Source organism: Humulus lupulus, chromosome 1 (genome assembly GCF_963169125.1).
Source record: "Humulus lupulus chromosome 1, drHumLupu1.1, whole genome shotgun sequence".
Taxonomy (NCBI): domain Eukaryota; kingdom Viridiplantae; phylum Streptophyta; class Magnoliopsida; order Rosales; family Cannabaceae; genus Humulus; species Humulus lupulus.
Genome location: NC_084793.1, coordinates 274,659,180 through 274,682,667, shown reverse-complemented (window position 1 = coordinate 274,682,667; position 23,488 = coordinate 274,659,180). Strand labels below are relative to the sequence as shown.

Sequence of the window (23,488 nt, the reverse complement as noted above, 5' to 3'; positions counted from 1 at the left end):
AAAAACGGAAAAAATGAGATTTCAGGAAAGTTTTAAATTCAAGTATATTACTTTTAGAATCTGGTATTTTTTGATGATGTGGCAAGACAGTTTTGTAAATAAAATTTTGTATGTGATTTTTGTAATTATTTTATATTATATGTATAGAATTGTCCCTTTAAAAAAATGTCAGTGGGCCGATTATCCTGGTAAATTTGGGTTTGGCCGAACCCATTATTCCGAGAAATAGCCCATCCCAGCTCAAGAACAATGGTTCGCCACTATTGACTTCTGTCCATAAGAATCTGAAGAGGTCAAAGCCCGGTTACCACAGGTCTCAGATCGTCGACTCCCCAAGCTCTGGTTCTCCGGCATACATGAAGTACGAGAACAAACTCGTGCTCGCTCCTATGGTTCGCATAGTGAGTTTTCTTAACCATTGAACTCTTTAATGTCGTTTATTTGTCCACAAATCTTTTCTTAAGCAGCTGAATTACGATTATAAGTCTATTTATATACACTCGCATATTTTCAATTTAGTTACGTATAAAGTTGGATTCATTTATTCAATTATTTTGTGCTTAATTTTTATATATATATTTTTGTAACTTTTATTAGGGAACTTTACCATTTAGATTATTAGCTGCTGAATATGGTGCTGATATTACATATGGGGAGGAAATTATTGATCACAAACTGGTCAAATGTGAGCGCAGAGTAAATGGTACATTTTTTTTGTAGATGATTTTCTTTTTAATTTTCCGGATGGGAATTTCGTGCTGTATTTGCATTAATTTAAAAATGGAGATCTGTTTTTTTTTTTTTCTTGAGTTGGATTTATAATTGGGAAATTTAGAACTTGGTTTGTAGGTGATGAATTATTTAGGTGAACATTTGAATTTCAATATATGTTTTCCATGTTACTATAATTTTAGAGCATGGCCGTTTAAATTACAAGATGAACACGGCGGACTAGTGAATTTAGAGTGCAGATTATATGGTAATCTCTATTATGTGCACAAGATCAATACACTGATTTGCTTTTGTTTGTTAGTTCTTCAAATTTAATAAGCATTGATGTTCTAGCTTGAAAACGATACCATGTTTAGTAGTTGGAACCGCATATGCAACATGCGAAAATAAGATTGAAAAGTGATGCTATACTTCTTTTCGTACCTTAATTGAGATGGAGTTACCAGTTCTAGGTCTAACATAAGTAAATGAATTTTCTTCTTAATTTATAAAGCTGTACTGTAGGATTACTTATTATTTTGGTTGCTGAATAAAGCCTGATATAGAATTTAACTTTCTTGAAGTAGCTAAAATATACAAAGTTTGAGATGGAAGAATAATGTTGTGACTGGCTCAATAAAACAAAACAATAGATCTAACTGGACTGAATCAAAACCAGAATTGAAACAGAAACAGAAATATTGAAATAGAAAAACTTAGTTGTAATGTAAATGAAGAACAACACAAGATTACGTATTTCAACACTTGAGGGTGTCTACTTTCACGGGGAAACAAGTCTAAACAACCCCCTCAACCAACTTTAATGACTTTTAAACCAATAAACTAATAAGAACTTGCCAACTATGCAAGTAGTCTCAATCACTCACAACAAATAATGATTGCATCATTGCATAGTTTGGTATATCAATTTTGATAATTGTCATGGGTGGAGTAAACGTAAGGGTGATAAATAGAAATAGCATAATTGCTGAGTGAGAGGTTAGAAAATTGGATAAAAGTGACCAAATTAAAATCTTTTTGCCTTTACTTAGTTGATAAGAAGTTTATGTAAGTTGTTAATGGTGATGGCAAGAACAAACAAAAATCAAGACCCCCTATTCAAAAATGTTAACCCAAATTGTGTTCTAGATAGAAAGAGTTTGTGGGTTCTTTTGGTGATTTTACTATGTTGCTCTTTAGAAGGATATCTTATCCTCCTCTTTGTAATTGTTCCATTTACAATCATTAATATATATACATTTTTTGTTTCCTACTAAAAATAGAGATGGTGAGAACAAATAATTTGGTCTTTTGGTGTTTGATTAATTTTTTGATATCATATATAGGTATGTAGATATGATTGTTTTAAATAATTAAAAGGCCTTCTTCTTTTCTTCTCCTGTAGAACATCTTGGGTCCATTGATTTTGTGGAGAAGAAGACAGAAAGTGTTGTCTTCAGAACGTGCAATGAGGAAAGAAATAATGTAGTATTTCAAATAGGAACTTCTGATGCTGTAAGGGCTCTTGCTGCTGCTCAGATAGTGTAAGCTGTTAGTGACTTATGATTTTCTCCTCCCTCTATGAAGTAGCTCTTTCATCTTCTATTGTTGAACCTTTTATCCATATTTTCCTCGTTTCTTTTTCCTTGTAATCTGGTAATCTATCTTATACATGTACATTCATGTTTATATACTAAGCTGATTCAATTCATTTACTAGAAATTCAATTACCTGTATGGACTGACGCTGATATTGAAAAGGCTATTGTGGGATTTTATTCTTTTTTGTATTCGTCGGTCTATAGAGATTGGATTGGGGTGGATGGAATCTCTTGGGTTCCTATTCCGTCTGTCTTAGCTTCTTTAATTAAGTGGCCTTTCTCTGAGGAAGAAATAAGACAGGCGGTGTTTGAATGAGATGGGTCCAAGGCCTCGGGGCCAGATGGCTTTTCTATGGCAGTTTATTAGGACAACTGGGACATTGTGAAAAGTGATCTTTTGGAAGATTTTCACGGGTTTTTCATTGATGGAGTTATTCATGGGAGGGCCAATGAAACCTATATATGTCTTATTTCTAAGAAAATCAACAGTTGTCGGGTGAGGGATTACATGCCTATTAGTCTTGTCACTAGTTTGTATAAAATTATTTCAAAAGTGTTGGCGTATAGACTTCGAGGAGTTCTGTCAGACACAATAGTAAAAACTCAAGGAGCTTTTGTGGAGGGTAGGCTGATTTTGGACACAGTTTTGGTTGCAAATGAGGCGGTAGAGGAGTATAGGATTAAGGGAAGAAAGGGTTGGGTGTTTAAAATTGATTTTACAAAAGCTTACGATTGTGTGGATTGGAGCTTTCTGGATTTTGTTATGGATAAGAAAGGGATTGGTGAAGTATGGAGGAGGTGGATGCAAGGATGTTTGTCTTCTATGTCTTTCTTTGTGTTTTTAAATGGGGGCCCTAGGGGAAAATTTAAGGGTTCGAGGGGTCTTTGTCAAGGGGATTCCTTGTCCCCTTTCTTGTTTACTTTGGTGGTGGATATGTTGGGTAGAATGGTTGATAAGGCTAAAAGCGCTTCGGTTTTTAAAGGTTTTACAGTGGACAATGATAGAGTCGATGTCAGTCATCTTCAATTTGGAGATGATACGATCTTCTTTGCTAACGATGAGGATTCTTTGGTTGTGCTCCCTAACATCCTGAAAGTCTTTAGCGTTGTGTTTGGGTTATCTATAAATTTGCAGAAATGTCAGTTGTTGGGAATTAACCTGCCTGAGGACTTAGTGGATCTTTGGGCTAGCGAGATAGGTTGTGAAGTGGGCTAGTGGCCAATTCAGTATTTGGGCCTTCCTTTGGGGGCTTCTCCTTGCTCCAAAGTGTTTTGGGAGCCTGTTGTTACTAAGTGTGCTTTTCTATCACGAGGTGGCAGGTTTTCTCTTATTCAATCAGTTCTGTCTTCTATCCCAGTGTATTACCTGTCGCTTTTCCGTATTCCTAAGAATCTGGTGGGGTTTATTGAGAAGTTGATGCAAGACTTTCTGTGGGAAAGAGCGGATCACTTGGTTTCTTGTGCCATTTAGAGGGAGGGAAGAGGATGGCTCGTTTATGGCAGAGTACTGTGTTGGACTTTTTGGGCAATTTGGCTGGAGAGAAATAGCAGGATTTTTGAAGACACTTCTTGTGTAGTGGAGGTTCTCTGGGATAAGATCAAGTTCTGGGTTGCAACTTGGGTGTATAAATCAAGAGGCTTTGAGGGGGTTTCTTTTCTGGATCTTTGTAGGGAGTGGGGTAGTTTGTGGTTATAACAACTTATGGGGAGTGGGGGTCATTGTGTGTTTTCTGGGCCTTGTCTTGTAGTTTTGTTATCACGGTATTCCTCCACCAGAAGTGAGGGCTCTCAATGATAGTGAGAGGAGGTCAGTCATTGACCTCTGTCTCTTTTTCAAACAAAAATTGAAAAAGAAATTACCTGTATGGATTGTTTTAGGGTATGCACTGAAGAGTGACTTGAAAGCAACTTCTTAGAAATATGTGTTGTTTTTTAATTTCCTCACATGTTCTGACCTAATATGAGTATTGTTGACCTTGTCTGAAGAAAATTCTTTGTCTAAATTTAAAGCTTCATTTCTTTCCTATCCAAGCCGTGATTGACCTATTGTGAATTCTCTTTTGTAGGTGTAAAGATGTTGCAGCTGTAGATATAAACATGGGATGCCCTAAGGCATTTTCTGTGAGCGGGGGAATGGGAGCAGCACTGTTGAGTAAACCAGATCTTATTCATGATGTACGTAATGCTTATTATTCTCTTTATATTTTATTTAAAGAGTTTTTGTACTTGATTCCCACAGCATCACTTTTTTTTTCTTCTAATTACAGATACTGACAACCTTGAAGAGAAACTTGAACACCCCAGTAACATGTAAGATTCGACTATTAAAGTCATCTCAGGATACTGTGGAACTAGCTAGGCGAATTGAAAAAACTGGTGTTTCTGCACTTGCTGTCCATGGAAGGTGATTTCTAATATACCATAATGGTGGTAAATACATATTGATTGATTTCCCTATGAGATGCAGGCCAATGGTCTCTTTGTTTGTTAATAAATAATCATTGTTCTCTTTCTCCATTGATTAACAGTAAAGATTGGGTGATAGGTAACAGGGCTATTAGCACAGAGGGAGTTATCAAAGTTGCACATTGTGGTGCAATTGTATTTGGGACAATGAGGGGATTCTACTTTGTTAGGTCGTATATGAATATTAATCTAAAAATTCTAAACCTGAAGAAAGAATTCACTTGTTATATGTATGCGTGTATATTATACACATATTCCATCTTTAAAGAGAAGGAATTCATGCTGCTGGATTCTTTTTCCATTTTCTTACTTCAAGTTTTTCCTCAATTGCATTTATGAACTTGTTTACGTGCACATTCCATTTTGTTTGATTTTGCAGGCTCTTAGACAACCATATATTTTCGAATAGATTTTTCTTTTTATAAATTCTATTTTAGTCTAAAAGAACAACTTGCAGGAAAGTTGCAGATAGGCCAAGAGATCCAGCCAAGTGGACTGAGATAGCTGATGTTGTATCATCAGTATCCATTCCAGTAATAGCCAATGGTGATGTTTTTGAGTATGACGATTTTCAGCGCATAAAAGCTGTTACAGGTACCTCTTAGGAAGTGTTGTGGATCACGGGACACTGTATTGTGAGCCCTTTATTTGATGGATAAATAGAATTGATAGATTTGTACAAGATCCAAAAACCATCTGATACGCCATTATGCACTTTCCGGAACGTGTTATTAATATTTCATATAGTTTTTAAAGTATTGTCATATTCTTGAAGGTGCCTCATCGGTCATGGTTGCTAGAGGAGCCATCTGGAATGCTTCTATGTTCTCTCCTCATGGAAAATTACCCTGGGAAGATGTAAAAAGAGAATATGTTAGAAAGGTAAGTACCTCCTACTACATCCATAAGATTATACGTTGTGCTAAAAATTGAATGAAGTTTGGTCGTGCTTCCTTGTTTATTTTATATTGTCATTCGGTTAGGTTGTACACTCTATACAAATGATTTACAGATTTGCATTTAGTTCATCAATTGTTGTAGATATGATTGTGACCTTTATTTGGATCTGATTGAAGTTTAAAAGTGCTGAGCCATTCTCTAACTTGTGCTTTTTTCTTCAGAGCATCTTATGGGATAATGACATGAAAAACACAAAGTACACTCTAAAGGAAATGATAATGCATTATACTTGTCTTGAGCTCCCAGAGGGGAAGGGTGTGACTAAATCCGAATCTTTGGAAGATCTAGCGTGAGTTTAGTTTTAGATTGCTACTCCTGCTCCTATTAATCTAATGATATTATTTATTTATTTTTAATTTCTAGCACAAAGATGTATTAATTTCTCATGAAGTTTTCACCAAGTTGTTTCTTAATCTCCTTTTGTTTTGCTCAGGCGACATTATGGAGAAGAGAAATACTACGATTTTGTAATGAAAAACCGCCAAGTGAAGTAGATAGATAAAGTTTTGTAAGGTTTTGTTGCAGAGAGTAGAAATGAGGGCAACCAAAGTGATTATAGAGTGTATTACTGTCTCTTATCTATCCATGGTAAATTCAGAAGCCTTGCTGAATCTGACTACAGGCTGACTCAGAGTTGAACTGGAATTTATGTACCTCTAAAACATCATTTTTTAAATTATTTCTGTACTTTTAGTGTGAGCAAATGGACACCATTGATCATAGAGCGTTAGCTTGCCAATCTTTCAATTTTTTGAATTTACCATAAATAGATTTGATACTACGAATATCAGTACTTGTGAATCATCTGCCTTTTTTTTTGGTCTCAACTAAGGTTAAACTACTTGTCGTTCAGTTTTAAAACAGTGTTGTGAATAATCTGCCTTTTATCAATGTTTTTTTTATACTATTATTATTATTATTATTATTTATGGGAGGACAATTTGGTAGTTATGTACATTAGCCAGTATATATATTATAAAATTTTCAAGTTTTAGTGTCATGTCGTTAAGAAAAATTCAACTGACAAGAAAGATGTAAAAATGTTAAGCACTTGAGCTCAGAGAAATACAAAACAAGGATGGACGATGCAATAGTTGTGATATTAAACGACACGTCGTTTGTAAAATACAAAGGAACAACATTGGTTTCTTGCCTCATCATATCACATCATATACTTCCATGATTGGTTGGATCTTGATTAATGGGACCCATCTTCATTTAGACCGACTTAATAAAGGGTCCAGATTTAGCAACATCTCATCACCAAAAATCTGCAAACCTCTCGAAGCAGAACTGGAAATTTAATTAAATAAAAATAAAAAGGGGATGATATAAATACAAGTTACTAAAGTTAGCCGAAATGAAGCTCTAAAATTCCAGATTGCAACAGAAAAGAGAAACAAAGAAATCTCGGAATATTTCGGTTGGAACTTTGGTCGTTTACTTCCACTATCCCCCCTATTAAGAAATAAGGTTAGTTTCTCTCTCTCTCTCTATATATATATATATATACATATATTTATCTAGTTAAAATTTTGATTTGAAGTGAGTGAGTACTTAATGGTTTTACTTGGTTCTGTTTAAAGATCATAATATTATTATGGTGTTTCTTTTGTTGTAGTAAGTGTATAGTTTGCGAAGCTAATATGGATTTATTCCGTACATCAAATTAAATAAATAAATAATTAATTAATTAGTAAAAATAAAAATAAAAAATTGAAAGCTAATAATACGAAAAAGATTAGCTTGAGGCTGTCTCCATCGCCCTTTCCTCTCTTCGACAAGCTAGACTCTCTCCATTATCATAATCATCGTTTTCTTTCTCTTTTGATCTAACAAAAGTCTTCTGGTGCCTCGTCCGTCTCTTTCTCCTATAATTTCTTCCACCCGAAGACACTGCTTCCTCTTTATATTCTCCAGGTATTTTTTTTCTCTCAGAAATGTGGTACTGAGCGTTTAGATTTTTGTAAGTGAAAGTGAAATCCCCTATAGCAAAGATGAAGCTTAATAGAGATTGTTTCCAAAGGAATGATTTAAGGTTTTATATTTGCTATTAAATCACAATCTTTTGCAGTTTTTTTGAATCAATCTAGTTTCTGGATCTTGAAAGAAGTCAGATTGAGTAGTAGGAGGAGAAGAGTGTTTTCTGTCTTTTTAGGTATTGTTATTCTGCTCCAAACGTAGTAGTTCATTATTCAAGTTTGGTAAATTGTTCATATTTAGTCAACACCAAAAACCAGGCCATAGGTTTTTTTGCACAGTGGATGGGGCTTTTAAATGTGGGCACTTCTTGTATCTTATTCCAAAAGCTCCAAGCTTTTCTTTGCACAAAGTATTTGCTAGTCTTTTCCACTGAAATTTGTGTGAAGCAATAATATATATACTCAAACACACACTAGATTATATAGATAGATAGATTAATGGAAATGTAATTAGGAGTTCATAGTTAAAAACTTTTCATTAGCACTTGATTGCAAGTTCCAGTAGGTGCTTTTTTGCTTTCAGAGTGTCCCAGTATCGCCCTAAATTCCTTTTTTAAATGCATCATTCTTTCATACCTTTGGACATGACATCAATGAACAACTTAAAGATCTGTAAGGAGAGAGGTTTGATAATACTAGTTGAGTTAATGCTGTAATATCTATGTCGCTGTAACCTTCTACTCAGATCGAGTGATTGCATACTTTTGGGATTTGGTCGAGTTGAGAAGCAAGATGTTACACGGGCACTGCCCTTCTTAGTTTTTTTTCTGAATGCAAGCGTACAAGATTTATTGGTTGATTGTTCCAAATATTTTCCCTAACTCGATTATCATTTATTATGATCACATGCCATAATCGTTTATTGTGGTTGCATTTGTTTATTAATGAATAAGATGCTCGTTCTATCAGGAATGATGGTAGTTCAATGCTTCTATAGCTTTATACTGACTTCCACATAATATTTGCTCTCTTTGTTGACAACTTTAATTTACAATTAATATCATGTCGATTGTAAAGTAGTTTTTCACTATTGTGGCATGATTTCAAATGGCTGTTTTGATGTTTGTCTGTTGGAAGCTTCAAATTTGTTTTTTATTTTTCAGCATGAGGTGACATGTTTTGATGTTTGCCTGCTGGAGGCTTTAAATGTGATTCTTGAGTAGTAAAGTTAATTCCAGTAATGGAAATTAAACGCATATTTTCGTTTTATTTGTTATTTTGCAGCTGTGCTGATCCATATACTGACACATTCTGTGTGATTGCTAATGGAGTTGAATTCCATTAAAGATGCATTTGATCGTGTTACAAAGAAGCAGAAACTATCCTGCTCTAAATTTCAAGAAGTTATTGACCAGATTGACCAAGAATTAGAACAGGCATTACAAAAACTACAATCAGCAAATGGCCTCAACTCCCAACTTGATTATCGGTCTGTTCTCGCTGAACTTAAAATCAAGTTAAAAGGCAGGGCCCCACTAAGTCAGCTGGAAAGCACACAAAAAGAAGTGAATATAGCAGCGAGCAAATATCCAAAGCTTCTTGAAAAATCCTTCAATCCAGATATATCAAAGGCTTATAGAAACGTTGAACTTAATACACACACAGTTAATGAGATAATAGCCAGCCATCTCTACAGGCAGGGTTTATTTGAAGTTGGTGACTGTTTTGTGGAAGAGACCGAGGAACCAGAATCTGCACATGCAATGAAATTACTATTTCAGGAAATGTTTCAGATACTTGATGCCATGAAATGTCGGAATGTACAGCCTGCACTGAATTGGGCTGTTGCCAACTCTGATAAACTCAATGAAAGTGGGTCAGATCTATTACTGAAACTTCATAGCCTGCAATTTATAGAAATACTGCAAAAGCAAAGCAGAGATGAAGCTCTCCAGTATGCTAGAACTTACCTTTCTTCATTTGCTTCTGACCATATGCCTGAAATTCAAAAGCTTGTGATTTGTATCTTGTGGACTGGAAGGCTTGATCGTTCACCATATGCGCAACTATTATCACCGACCAATTGGGACAAAGTCGCTGAGGAGCTAACCAGGCAGTTCTGCAACATTCAAGGGCAGTCTTGTGAAAGTCCATTGACTGTAACAATAGCAGCAGGGGCCCAGGGGCTACCCCCTCTTCTGAAGTTCATGAATGTAATGACCGGAAAGAAGCTGGAATGGCAGACTATGAAGCAGTTGCCTGTGCCGGTTGAGTTGGACAAGGAGTTTCAGTTCCATTCCATATTTGTATGTCCAGTCTCTAAGGAGCAATCCACCGAAGATAATCCGTCAATGTTGATGTCATGTGGCCATGTGCTTTGCAAGCAATCTATCACAAAGATGTCAAAGAACAGCACAAGAACTTTCAAGTGTCCATATTGTCCGTCTGATATCGATGCAACAAATTGTAGGCAGTTGTATTTCTGATGTGTGTCCCGAGTTGTTAAAAATGTTGTCCCTTTTCGTTCTTGTTCTCTTTGATAAACTGGGTTAAAACTTGTAGTAATAGAAACTATGCTGTGTGGCCTTGGTAACAGAAGCTTGTGTCTTCTCATGTATTCCAATCAAACCATTTGTTGTAAATAGAAATTCTTTCTAAGCTCTGGCATTGCCGGCAATGAAAGGCGATTTCAGCTTCGGAGACTAACTTCAATGGGAGCCTGTAGCATCAGAGGAGAGAGCAGAGAAGTTGGCAAGTGCCTGGATCCTCCCTTAACTTTCTCAAGGTCATTGGATTCTACAGGGAAATGGAGTTTAAAGACGATAAAAAAGAAATTGTTTACTTGTTGATGTACCATTTCTTGTTCGTTTTTATGTTCATTATGCTTGGATGAATTATTCCATTTGCAAAAAAAATCGTATGTTTCTAGTTGTGCTGCAGTGATTTTAATTCGGTAATTAACCTCTTATATATAAATATATATATATATTTATATTTATGTATTTATGGACACCCTTTACACAAAAATAGAAATCGGAATGGATAATTTGAGACTTTGAGGTAAATCTTCTCATAAAATAAAATAACAAACTAATGTATTCATAATTTTACGTAGACAATGACCGACTTGTGTTATTATACTATGTTACAACTTACATAATTCATTTCATGGTGCTGTTACGACATGTGAGAACATGACTATTAGCAAATAAATTATGACATAAATGAAAACTATCACAATTATTATGATATTACTAAAGGTTTTGTGGGCCTAATGAAGTTTGTACAAGTCATTTTCAAACTATAACTTCTATATAAGAATGATAGAGTAAATATATTTTATTATCATTATTTTCCCCTTTTTTTCTTATCTCCTTTCTCACTCACGTAAATTATGACTTTCTCTTTCTTAACATTATTATCTAAAATCTTTATCTTTGTACGAAGTCATATTATGCATTAAAAAATGTTAAAACTAATTTAACTTATTGTTGTTGAAAGTCGCTAATTTTTCAAATTGGAGTCATTATGTCGAAATTTTTGCTTAGTTTGATAAAAAAAACGTAATAACATTAAAGATATGTTTGGTAAGAAGGAGAGGGTAAAATGGATGGAGTGTTTAGGAAGAATGAGAAGTAAGATGGATGGAGATAATAGTTGATCTCTTTTGTGTATTTTGGTATTAACAGTAAAGTTGAAAGGACTAGAAAAAATTAATTATTAAAATGATTATTTTATCCTTTTAATATAAATATTTATTATTTATTAAAAATATATATATGTCATTTACGTATTATTTTTTGTATTTTTCTTGAATGACTCAATTTTTGGAGACATTGAATCTTTCATTCTCCTTCCATTTCTCTTTTTTTTTTCCTTTCTCTTTATCTCTCCCTCCTACCAAACAAAAGGATTCAACCTATACTTCTATCACTCTCTCTCTACCACTCTCTGTTAGGGATGCACATTTTCCCTATGGGGACAGGGCCATGTGGGGACTCGCCCCTACTGGGGCGGGGACAGAAATAACTTTCAATCCACAAATGTTAAATGGGATGGGGACGGAGATAGCACTTCCCGCCCCGACAGAGCCCGTTTAAATTTTTATAATATTTTATATGTATTTTATACATTTTTTTTATGTGATTTTGTAGTATAGTAGTAACTTTTTTAATATTTTAAATTTTATTTAGGATAGTGTTTAATATTTTAAATAATAAATATTGTGTAATATTTTAATTTACATATAATTTACGATTTTAATTTTTAATTTTTAATTTAAAATTTATTTTTTAAATAAATGAGTTCCCCGTGAGGATTCCCCGCCCTAATAGGGGATTTCCCACCCCGTCTCCGACAGGGAATAAGCGAAGATAAAACGGGAACAAGAATTAGAAATATAAATAGGGACAAGAAAGGGGATCACTCCCCACTAATTCTTCGCCCCGTATGGATCACTACTCTCCGTACGCTCATCTCTCCTCCCTACCAAATAGTGTAAGATTTACTCCTAAACATATAATTTTTCCAATAAAAAACTCTCTCCTAATTACTTATAGAACAACCAATGTTATGCCAAATGTTCGGCCAGGCCTGGGTTGGGACATGGGGGCTGGGGCCCTTGATTGTAGTTTTGGACAGTAATAATGGACCAAGTGGTATGGTCTAGACTCTAGACTCTAGAGACTAGACTTGACCTACTCCAAAATGAGGCTTTATTGAACCTAAGCCCTTTAAGAGTATAAATTACCACAAATCATTGTTCTAGTTCTTGTTTTCACGTGGCTACAAATTTTATCTAATATTACCTTTTACCTTTTTTCCTTTTTGCTGAGAAGTGGTAACTATTGGATCCCTCAACAATGTCACACACTAAGGGGACTTAGCTACCCCCACAGATGTACAATCATATCATGTTGCTCAGATATATTCATAATATTATAACCAAGCAGGGTTGGGCACTTTATTATTGGGATACAAAAATGAATAATGTAGAAACAAATTGAATGATTCTTTTAAAAGATGCACATTGGAAAAGCAGTGAATAAAAAAAATTGAAAAAAAAAAGTTAGGCACTCATGAACAGCACCTAAAACTAAAAGCTTTTGAAAGAGTGCGCAATTTAAGGAAATAAGTAGTAGCAGTAAGTACCCTCAAAAGTTTGTACTACTAAAGTCTCTAAAGAGTTGTTCCTCATCACAACTAGCATGGAACAGTCACACCCAACAAAATTTTTTTTTTTTGAGCTCAAGTTAACGCCATCTCATCTCTCCTCTTTTTCTCCTTTTATTTTTATTTAATTTTTAAAAAAATTCACTCATATTTAGGCTTGAAAAGGTCTTTGACACCTTTTGCTTTCCTTATCCTTCTCAAACTTCTAACTAAAGTCATGCTAACTTAAAAGATTTAACAGAGAAAAGAGGGTTCTCATGTGTACATGAAAGATATAAAGTGGTCCTTAGTTCTAACCATGTGATTAGTTCCTACATTAGCTCTTAGCTTCATAGTTTCTCCCAAATACATATCTATATAATGAAAAAAAATTAAAAGTAAATCTTTCAGAATCTCACAATGATATGAGTTGAACATGATGGAGCAATTTAGACATAAATTTTAAGGATTCGGTGTATATAGTTCAAGATATTATGTTAGAGTCGGCTAAACCAAAAACTTGGAAAAAGAAAAAAAAGTTAGACAAAGCATTATTATTGTTATGACTAATTAATTTATATGCATATATGCCATAAATAAACAAAAGGAATGGAAGCTTTGAATGATTGAATTGGGCCAGGAAGAACTGCACACCAATTCACAAATTTTAATATGTGATGTTGAGTTGTTGACAAGTTGGAAATTATTAAAATTAGAATCAAGTATGACATCTTAACCATAATGGATAGGTATGTGAGTTTTTTTTTTTTTTCAATTATATTTCTTCAATACCCCAAGTTTTTTCTGCATTTAGAATATAAAACAAACATGACATAGACGTGCCCTTCACAACTAAAGCAATAAAACACCATGAACAAAAGGGGAAGAAAGAAACTCTTTATATATATATATATATAAATATATATATATTTATTTTTAGAAGAAAATAGATGTTCATGCATCCCCATTGATGCCATTATTATCACTCCTACATATTTTCCATTATGACAGTTGTGAGAAACTCATGAATAGAAAATCAAGCTTATCTGGTAGAATTATGACAATAGGGACAAAATGAGGAATGCATCTCTTTCACACACACCTCCACATGATTACCCTTAATAATTCATTCATTTCTTTTAGCTATTTTTTTTTTTTTAAAAACCGACAAATACAATGGTAAAATCTCACGAGTGCTTCACACATGAGATGCACAAAAAGCTAAAAGCTAAAATATACATATAAATAATATCAAACTATAAAGGTTGTGTGTTAGATAGATGTGTATAGTATAGTATAGTATAGTATAGTATAGTATACATTCAAACTCTTCTCATCTTTATATGATATGGAATCTAACTATATTATTAACAAGGAAAGAATAAAACTCATTTGTACTTTTCTAATCCGAACTCACTATGATTTGGACAAAACGCTCAAATCAAAAAGGTCATTAAAACTAGGTAACCTATAAACAAAAGAAAGTGAGATATTTAATAAACATCCGGGTACTAATCCTCTATCTCTTATAACAATCAAAAACCCCACTTTGTCTTTTCATACCCACCCAAACCTCTCACACAGCTCACATAACACAAAAATACAAAAGACCAAACCAGTCAATCCCTTGCTTCTTCAGCTAAATTCCATGATGTTTAGAATATTGATTAGACCCAACAACCACACAACAAAAATGAGTAAGATAAAGAGAAAAAAAATTATTTCTTGGCCCCCATTATATATTTATCAATTTAATTACCCCAAATTCTTATTTAATATTAGATGCATTGGTTTTGTTCTTGAAAAGAAAAATAAAAAAAAAATTGAGTGATAAAGACAAATAATAAAAGAGAGCAATAGTGTTAAATGATCAGTTCCAAGTAGGGTAGTCGTACTGACTCATTTTACTCTCTCACTATCGGTTCCTTTCCACTGCAGAAAAGGGCCTGGACGTCGGGTAACGATTGTCGTTATTATGGGCCTGGGCCCTCCATCTCTTACTCCAATCATTGTTTTTTTTTTCTCTTTAAAAATTTATTTTTTATTTTTTTCCAGATATATTCAAATATATTCCTTTGTATTACAAAATATTTAATTAAAAAGAAAAAGAAAAAGAAAATTAATAAAAATCTAAAATCTGGCATTTTCAAAGCCGTGCAAGTCGCTAACTCTGTTCATCGACTTCCTCATAATAGCCACTTTAGCCAATCTTTCGGCGGCGCGCCAAGCCGATGTCGGTGTGAGCGGCTCAGGCTTATCTTCCGTTCTATTATTAGCAGCATCCCGCCGGCTCGTAACAGTAGTTCTCTGCCTCTGCGCCTGATGTTGATGCCTAAGCCGGCTCAACTCAGAGAGCTCGGCTTCCAAGCCGCGCGAGTAATCTTCAGCCGACGCCGAGCCGCATTGAATGAGCAGAGCCCGAGCTGAAGTGAGCAAGTGGTGAGCGCCAGTGAGATCGTTGTGCTCCGCCAACCGCCGCGACTCCGCCACAGCTCGCGTCGCCACGTGGAGATTTCTCAATCGCTCGATGTTCGGAGAAGACGATGATGATCGGACGGCCTGGGGGCGAGGTATGAGGAGAGTCTGTTCTCTGGAGTAAACGAGCTCCATGGTCGATGGGTCTCTGTAAGATGATCGCACGGACAACACATGGTGATGAACACCAATGGAAGACGACGAAGGGACTTTCAGTTCCAAAAGCAATTCTTTCTCTTCCTCTGCGTACAGGTCCCCCAACTGGACGGAACCGTACCCAAGAACAGCCGGCCTATTGGTCAACGAGTAAACAGCAGCGATCTCCGCAGAAGACGAACCGGATATCAACCCTAGCTGGAGGCGGAGATCGGAAACCACTACGCTCAACAGTCCGCCGATACAATTAGCGAACGCGTCCTCCGACGAAGGGTCCCCGAAGCCTATGGTGTGGACGGGGACATCGAGGAAGGAGGATAAGCGCGTGGATGACACTGCGGGTGACGAGGATCGACTGGTCCGGTCATAGCGGCGTTGATCATCGTCGCAGGCGGGAGGGTTATCCGATAAGAGCATCATGATGGTTGCGGCAGGATTCTTCTCTCGCCGGTCTTCTAGAACCTTCGCGGCCTTCTTCAGCGCGTCGCTTACGGACATGCCCTGACCGACGGTCCCGAGAGCGTCGACAATCCGACGCGCCGATCGCCTGCCGGTGGTTGTCATTCTTTTCAAAGGTAGCAACCTCTTCGAAGTGGCCGAAAAGGCGACAATGGAAAGCCTGTCCGCAGAACCGAGGGAGGATATCACCAGACGCATAGCGCGCTTCAGCATTTGGATTTTGGCGCCGCTCATGCTGGAGCTGACGTCCACAACCGTCACCAAATCGATTGGAGCTCTTCGCCCAGGGTTCAGAATCGATGACGATATCGTTTTCGCCGCCTGAGACGAGGGAGCCCTAACTTTAAATACCACTGCATATGTCTCGTAGCTTCTCCCGACGGAGACAATCGCCGCGTCGGGTAAAAGCCTCATCTCAACGTTCCCAGTACTCCGATTGCCGCCTGTAGCCAATCGAGTAGTAGAAGTTGGGTTGACGAAGAAACCTTGGAACTCCGAAACGGAGTTTTCGTCACCTTGTTCACTTTCGTCTTCATCCGTTTCAGGAATGGGATTGAAGCGTGTGCCGGAGGTTGGAGACATCAAAGGCTCGTCGTCGTCGTAGACTCGCAACGACTTAGCTTTGACGTCTTTGAGTTTCGAAGGGTCGGGACTACTGATCTTATTCACACCGCTCTGCAAGGTGTGGGTATGGTGAAAGGATAGCAGAGGGAGCTCCTTCCAGCCAGAACTGCAAACCGGACAAACAAGGTTTTGGTTCTTCTTGACATGGGAAGCAATGCAAGGAAAATGAAAGGAATGAGAACACTCCGCCGTGAAAATGGCTGTTCCTTGTCCAGCTTTTACGCTCTCTAAGCAGATTCCACATCTAGTCTGCAAAATTAATCAAAACGGGTCAGTATTAGAGGTGACGAAATCATTGACGTATAAACAAGAATTATGAGTTTTGTACGTTACATGGAAAAAGATGTAGAAATAGTGAGACAGAGAGAGAGATTCTTACTTTGGAGAGTCGTAAGGTGGATTTGAGGAGTGAGAAGCTAGAGGGTGATTTGGGAGATGATGGGTTTGAAAAATTGAATAATCTTGGGCTGTTGCTGTGGTGGTTGTTCTTCTTTGGTGTTGAAGATACGTTACAAAGGAGTTTTGGGCTATTGGGTAGGGAGGAATTTGGGGTGGTGGCGGCGGTGACGGTGGTCCGGCATCGGAGACTTGGAGTAGATACAGGTTGAGATTGCAAACGCGGGGTTGATGGGTTAGAGAAAAACCCAAATTTGGAGGTGATTTTGGGGCTACGGAGGTCGCTACTTCCATCGTCGCAATGCTGTTGTTTCTCTGTCAAAACTTTGGGTTCTCTGTCTTTGGGAATAGAAGTGCAGAAAGCCCTTCTCCAACCAGTCACCATCTCTTTTTTTTTTTTTGGTATTTTCAAAATCTCAGTCTCTTTTTGTTATCAGTAGAGAAAAGAACTCGAATTGGGCCCTAAGGAAGAGTGAAAAGGAGAATAATAGATAAGTATTGAGAGAAGTATGAGGAGAAGAAGAGCATAGAATAGAGAATGAAAACGGTGAAGAAGTGGGGTTTTTAATCAAAAGGACAAAAAGAGTGGATTACATAATAAAGTCTCTCTCTCTTTGTATCCTTCTCTTTCCCATGGTTCTTTCTCTCTCTCTCTCTCTTTCGGAAGTCACCCAAAAACCAAAATAAAAAAGCCTCTCTCTCTCCAAATTTTCTTCCTTTCTAACTAATGTCTTATGACAAATGAGATCTGTGGGAATATAGAATAGAGAAAGACTCTCTCTATTTTATTAAAGTATTTTCCTTAAATTAACTCTCTTTCCTTTTATAATATGATTTGGTTTTAAAAAGGTGAAGTTGGGTTATTATTGGGATTAACATTGGGGTGGGGGTGGTGGTGGTGACCGGCATGTGGAGGTTTCGTCACCTTCTGTAACAAGTCAACGTAGCCGAGTCTTGGAATTTGGGTGTAGTATCAGTCACTGTCTCATTCCCACGTTATGGACACCGACCCTTTCTTTCTCTCTAATTTTGCATAGAGATCTCAACACTCAAAATCACACTCACACTCTCTCACGGTCATCCCATTCCATTACATGGATATTATTATTATTATTATTAAGCCCTTATTTGGATTCACATTTTCATTTTTACCTTTTTCTTCACAAAAACAGATTTTTTTTTTAGAAAAAATTAAAAAAATGATAATTTGACTTACAGGCATGAATGGCTAGAGACAAAGGGTGGTGGTTTCAAGGCTGTGTGCAGGGTTCTAATCTGACCCAAAACTGTGATTGATCCTTCTGATCCTGTCCGTTCATGGTGGGGTCCATTTAAAAAAAAAAAAAGTGAAATGAATGAATGGGGGAGGTGGCAAATTAATTACCCTATTTTTTTCCCTGTATGGGCACTTATGGCCAGCCTTTGTTTGTTTTATTAATTATTATGAACCTTTTTAAATATAATAATTATGAGGATTATTATTGGCAGCCATGATCTCTAAAATTTTTTACTTATGTCAATCCCTAGAAATCCAGAAATCGGAGTAGGAACACAGATGTAACAGCTAACCAACAATCGAGTACTCAGGATAGGTATTAGGTAACAGGCTCTAGCTCAGTTCTTTCTCACTTCCAACGTTTATCATTTCTTATTTATTTCTAGAAACATATTACATTTAAAAAAAAAATTTGAATACATTTCAATTGGTCAAAGTAATAAGCTGACTTTTTAACACAAGATCGATAGAGAGTTTGGTAGGATTCTTCAACCTGCAACCCAAATGTGTTTAATGAAATTCTGAACTTTCTCAACTTTTCATGAAATTCTTGGACATTATTATTATTATTATTGTCATTTAATATATTTATTATTAAAAATAATCAAATGAGTGTTTTCGCCAAACAAGAATGAAATCGTTATTATCATGAGTCATGACCCTTTGATGCTCTTATCCATGATTCAAAATTTTGACTTTGTATAGATTTCAACACAAAACAATAAATTGCAATAAAAAAAAGTCATTAGAATGATGGAATTCGTTGCTTATAAGCGTCAACCGAATTAGAACACTTATTAGCCAGTTTGAATCCAATAAATTAATTAGAATCATATATATGAATCCACTGGGCAATAAAAATGCCATAAAAAAAGTCCCACAATTGATTATATAAGCAATATTGGAGAAATAAAACTTTAATTGGCATCAATTTGAGCCTCGATGGGGATCACTTTAACGTTATTATGTTCTTCAATATGAAAAGACGAGTGAATTATTTTGAATATGTTATTATGATATTTGTAGCTCCATGGGCACACTCTTTTAAGTGTATTATAACAAATATAAAAGATGTAATTTTTATTTTCCCTAAGCAAATTATATTTAATGCCTATTTTTTTTCATAATTTCTTTACAATTATCCCGAGGAACAAAGGTGGGTGCTTGGATAATAATTGCCTTTATGTCTGGACCTTTTATTTACTTAACGTTCACAAAAAATAAATAGTGAGATAGAGATACCCTCTTCACTTGATTTATCTATTGCTTTATTATAATTATTGATTATAAATGATAAGAGTATCCACTCTTTATTTTATTTTTATTTTTTTTCTGCAACACTCTTGATTTTTTAAGCTAAGCGAAAAATGAAAAATAGAGATTGACCACGTTGTCCATATCCAATCCAATCCATGGATATATTGGATAATGCCATTATTCTCAATTGGTCAATACTCGACCTCAATAGTCGTTATCAATATTTATAAAAAGAAATTAAAATTAAAAAAGAAATAATAAATACTGTTGCAGATATTTAATGAAGAAAGCCATCCTTCATTATTAATGATCTTTACCTAAAATGTGGGAACAATAAAAAATTAACTGTGGCCTTTTTAAGGGTTAAATGCCTAATTTAAGTGACAGTATAAAAAGAGAAGTACATTGATGGTAACACAGCACAACAACTAATTAAAGTTCTATAAAGTAGTAACTTATTTTTTCACTTTTTGTCACTGTATCTGTATTGATGGTACATTCATTTATAGAGAAAACTTTATTTTTGTGGATTATTTTTTTTAGGGTAGATCATAGATTAGGAAATTAAAATTGATGCTTTTAGCTTTTCTTTAAATATTTTTTTAATGTATAGGTCGGCTAAGAAAATAGCAAAAACGCAAAAAATAATAATTCCAAGGTTGGTAAAATATGTTTCAAAGGTGAGTAAAATATATCAATAAAAAATAGTAATAATTGCATGTAGGGCCTTTATTTGATATTATTTCTTATCCTTTTGATGCTTGATTTGACAGTTTTAACCCTGGTGAGACTCTCTCAATTAACCACGTGCCTTTCTTGTCTTGAAAATTTTAACGCCGTTAGGTTGGCCATTACATACATGGGAAATATCAACACGGAAGATATCACCTAAATAGTCAACTCCGTCAGAACTTCTGTACGTACGACCCCTCATAATTAAAATTTTAAAAAATATAAGTGTTTTTATTCAATTTACTAATCAGTGTCAAATAATTGAGACTCGTTAGTCGTTAATTGAATTTTGTTTGTAACTATTTGTTATTCATTTATTTTACATTTCTCTCTCGCGGTTGACTATGTCAATTCTCCTTAGCCGGTTACCGGTTACCGGTTAAATACAAATATTCGTATTATTTATTTTCCAAACAAAAAAATAATAGGACAAAAGTCTCTTTGGTCCCAAGTTTTTTTGCTCAGAATATTTTGGATTTTTTATTAATAGAAAATAAAATTATAATTTTAAGAGATGACTCAGTTTTAAAAACATAACCAAAAATATATATGTAGATCAAGCTAAATTAATTATCTCAAAATAAACATAGCCAAAAAAAATATTTGAAGTTGTTTAGTATTTTATAGTTTGTTTATACAAGTTATTTATGGTTATTTCTCCACTTTTACTAAAGAAATAAAACTATAAATACCATTTTAAAAGATTTGGGAAGGGAATTTTTTTTTAAAATATATATATATTTTTTAATTCTTTTGCTGTTAATTTTTGTACTGATAAAACACGCCAGGGTTAAATACACAGTAAGAGTATTTTAAGTAAAAAAAATATTGAGGGGGACTAGTAACATTTTCTCTTTTCACTTTTCTTTTAATTAAATAATTATTACTAAATATATTTGTTACACTAAATTTTGATAATAATTTAGTAGCCTCAAAATATAGATTTGCAAGTGGAAAAATCGAAAATAGTAAAAATATTCGACATGATTACTTGTACAAATAATTGATAAGTGTTAAGAAGTCACGGCACCAACACTCGAGCATGAACTGTGAGCTCGAGAGTAGAGGTTTCCTTTGAAATGTAGTTTCGAAAGACTAATCAGATAACGAGGCAATATTACTGGAATGGTGAGCTCGAAGCAACAAGCAAGTTCGGAAGCGTGTTAAAGCAACACACGAGAATAAAGTTGTAAATTCCTATTTATGTGGGTTTGGTTAATACTTTGTGTAAACAACCCTATAGTTAAGAGATATTTATTGAAATAATACAATTAATTTGTATTTATTTATTTGTATTTTGAATTCAAATAAATTAGGTTGTAACTTCTCTAGAATTAAAGGAATAATATTTTGTAAACAAGTGTATAAATAGCACGCTCAATTCTTGTACACAAAACTTTGTGAAATTGCTTTCAAATTTTTAACGCAGGCATATAAATAAGAGTGACTCGTGGACTAGATAGATTTAACTACTCAACCATGTAAAAAATCTAAGTTCTTCTTAATATTTTAATTTTACTAATGATTTTGATTATAATATTATAATTTTTTTAATTTTGAAATTATTTATATTTACAATTATTCATTTTGATTTAAACAATAAAACTAATCCTTAAAAAAAATACTTTTTTTTAATTGAGAGTGCTAAATATGTTCTATTTTTTTTATAAAAAAAACTAATAAATATAAATAAAGAAATATTTTTATATTGATTTATTAATAGTCAATTTTCTACTATTTTTTCTTTTAAAAAATATGTGAAAGTAAATTTTAAAATTTTATGAGTGGTTTATTTAGAAAGTGATGGACATATAAAAAATAGTGGTGTACATAGAAATATTCTAAAATATTTTAATTTAAAAATAATATAATTAAATAGAACAAGAATAACAGTAAAATTCAAGAAACAAGTTTGTAATGAAACATAATAAAAACAAGATTAAAATTTTTGTTTGTTCTTATTGTCACATGTGGGCACGTGATTCTTCTAAGTTAATAGCTCAAATACTATTTGTTTAGAATCCCTAAGACAATACTATTTATTATAAAAAAAACAAAAATAATTGATAAAATATTGTATTGTGTTATTTATTCATTGATATAAGGCTTAAACCATAAGATCGTTGACTTAGAATTTAATGAATTAATATTAAGATTTTTTTTTCTTGATTCTTTTCGTCATATATGAGGTTATATCTGATATCTTACTCACTAATCATTTTTTACTGGGATAATTGCGGCATAAGTACCCAATGTTTGGATTTTGTACGTGGTATAGACCCAATGTTTATTTTTAGTGGCAAAAGTACCCAAAGTTATTAAAACTGTAATTCCGCCAGTCTCCTCAGTTAGGCAGACACATGTCACATTTTTATTGGTCGAAATCATAATTATTTTTAAAATATTATTGAGTTGGACCAATCACGAAGTGACACGTGTTGGTTCAGTTATCACGAAACGGAACCCAACGGATGAGGCTAACGGAATTACAGTTTTACTGACTTTTGGTACTTTTGCCACTAAAAATAAACATTGGGTCTATGCCGCGTACAAAACCCAAACATTGGGTACTTATGCCGCAAATATCCTATTTTTATATTAAATTATCAAAAAATAAAAAATAACAATTCATGTCAATTTTTTGTTTTTTTTAAAAAAAAAAACCACTTAAAAGATATCATTGTCACATTACACGTATATATATAACTAGATACAATGAACGTGCAATATGCAGGTTTGCTTAGTTTTATTTATAGAATTTATTAATTATTTTTATTAAAATTATATTAATATCAATTGGTTTTGAAATAAATATCATATTTTAATAAAATAATTTATTTATTTTTGTTTAAGTTTATGTTTGTTCTAGTTTTTGAATTTGGAAGTGACAACAAGAAATTATATATTATATGTTTAATGCAATATTAAATATTATACGTGGATTTTAAATTTAAGTTTCTTGATAGTTTTTTTTAAAAAAAATAATTTGTTGCTAATTCACAGTATATTATATTATATGTTTAATAAGATATTATTCTAATAAGTGAGTTTAAATTTAATTAAATTTTATGTAAGTTATACAATGCATGATTTTATTATTTTTAAATCATTATCATTATAAAATATCTCAAAAATATCATATTTTGATTTGTTTAATTATTTATTATTTTAAAATAATTATCATTGTAAAATATCTTAAAAATATCATATTTTAATTTTTTTAATTATTTATTATTTTTAAATAATTATCATTATAAAATATTTCAAAAATATCTTTTTTTTTAATTATTTATGTTATTTTAT

At 33.9% G+C, this 23,488-nt stretch overlaps 3 protein-coding genes across 4 annotated transcripts; 2 read left to right on the top strand and 1 right to left on the bottom strand.

The window, feature by feature from the left end:
- The first annotated feature begins 219 nt into the window (after positions 1–219).
- On the top strand, positions 220–6,538 carry LOC133806885 (uncharacterized). Its single transcript, XM_062244985.1, has 9 exons — positions 220–401; positions 598–703; positions 2,117–2,255; positions 4,378–4,486; positions 4,579–4,715; positions 5,235–5,371; positions 5,553–5,659; positions 5,899–6,026; positions 6,171–6,538. Exons 1-9 carry the CDS (start codon positions 357–359, stop codon positions 6,229–6,231), a joined length of 969 nt encoding a protein of 322 aa, XP_062100969.1. The 5' UTR covers positions 220–356; the 3' UTR covers positions 6,232–6,538.
- A 518-nt stretch (positions 6,539–7,056) lies between these two features.
- LOC133806880 (protein RMD5 homolog) lies at positions 7,057–10,589 on the top strand. 2 transcript variants are annotated; one of them, XM_062244967.1, is made up of 2 exons: positions 7,057–7,210; positions 8,944–10,589. In XM_062244967.1, exon 2 carries the CDS (start codon positions 8,985–8,987, stop codon positions 10,143–10,145), a length of 1,161 nt encoding a protein of 386 aa, XP_062100951.1. In that variant the 5' UTR covers positions 7,057–7,210; positions 8,944–8,984; the 3' UTR covers positions 10,146–10,589. The 2 variants fall into 2 exon arrangements, with proteins under 2 accessions (XP_062100951.1, XP_062100960.1); XM_062244976.1 differs by lacking the exon at positions 7,057–7,210 and adding an exon at positions 7,484–7,657.
- A 4,230-nt stretch (positions 10,590–14,819) lies between these two features.
- On the bottom strand, positions 14,820–17,679 carry LOC133806872 (E3 ubiquitin-protein ligase WAVH1). The gene is made up of 2 exons (XM_062244956.1): positions 16,904–17,679; positions 14,820–16,773 (listed from the first exon to the last, which is right to left on the bottom strand). The coding sequence occupies exons 1-2, from the start codon at positions 17,303–17,305 to the stop codon at positions 14,941–14,943; spliced, it is 2,235 nt and encodes a 744-aa protein (XP_062100940.1). The 5' UTR covers positions 17,306–17,679; the 3' UTR covers positions 14,820–14,940.
- Between the last annotated feature and the right edge of the window lie 5,809 nt (positions 17,680–23,488).

Bases quoted from the DNA above. Each gene is read 5' to 3' on its own strand.
- LOC133806885 (XM_062244985.1), top strand. From the start codon at position 357: ATGAAGTACGAGAACAAACTCGTGCTCGCTCCTATGGTTCGCATA. The intron at 4,716-5,234 runs GTGATTTCTAAT...AACAACTTGCAG, and splicing joins GCACTTGCTGTCCATGGAAG to GAAAGTTGCAGATAGGCCAA. The intron at 6,027-6,170 runs GTGAGTTTAGTT...TGTTTTGCTCAG, and splicing joins GAATCTTTGGAAGATCTAGC to GCGACATTATGGAGAAGAGA.
- LOC133806872 (XM_062244956.1), bottom strand. From the start codon at position 17,305: ATGGTGACTGGTTGGAGAAGGGCTTTCTGCACTTCTATTCCCAAAGAC. The intron at 16,774-16,903 runs GTAAGAATCTCT...TTAATTTTGCAG, and splicing joins CCACCTTACGACTCTCCAAA to ACTAGATGTGGAATCTGCTT.
- LOC133806880 (XM_062244967.1), top strand. From the start codon at position 8,985: ATGGAGTTGAATTCCATTAAAGATGCATTTGATCGTGTTACAAAGAAG.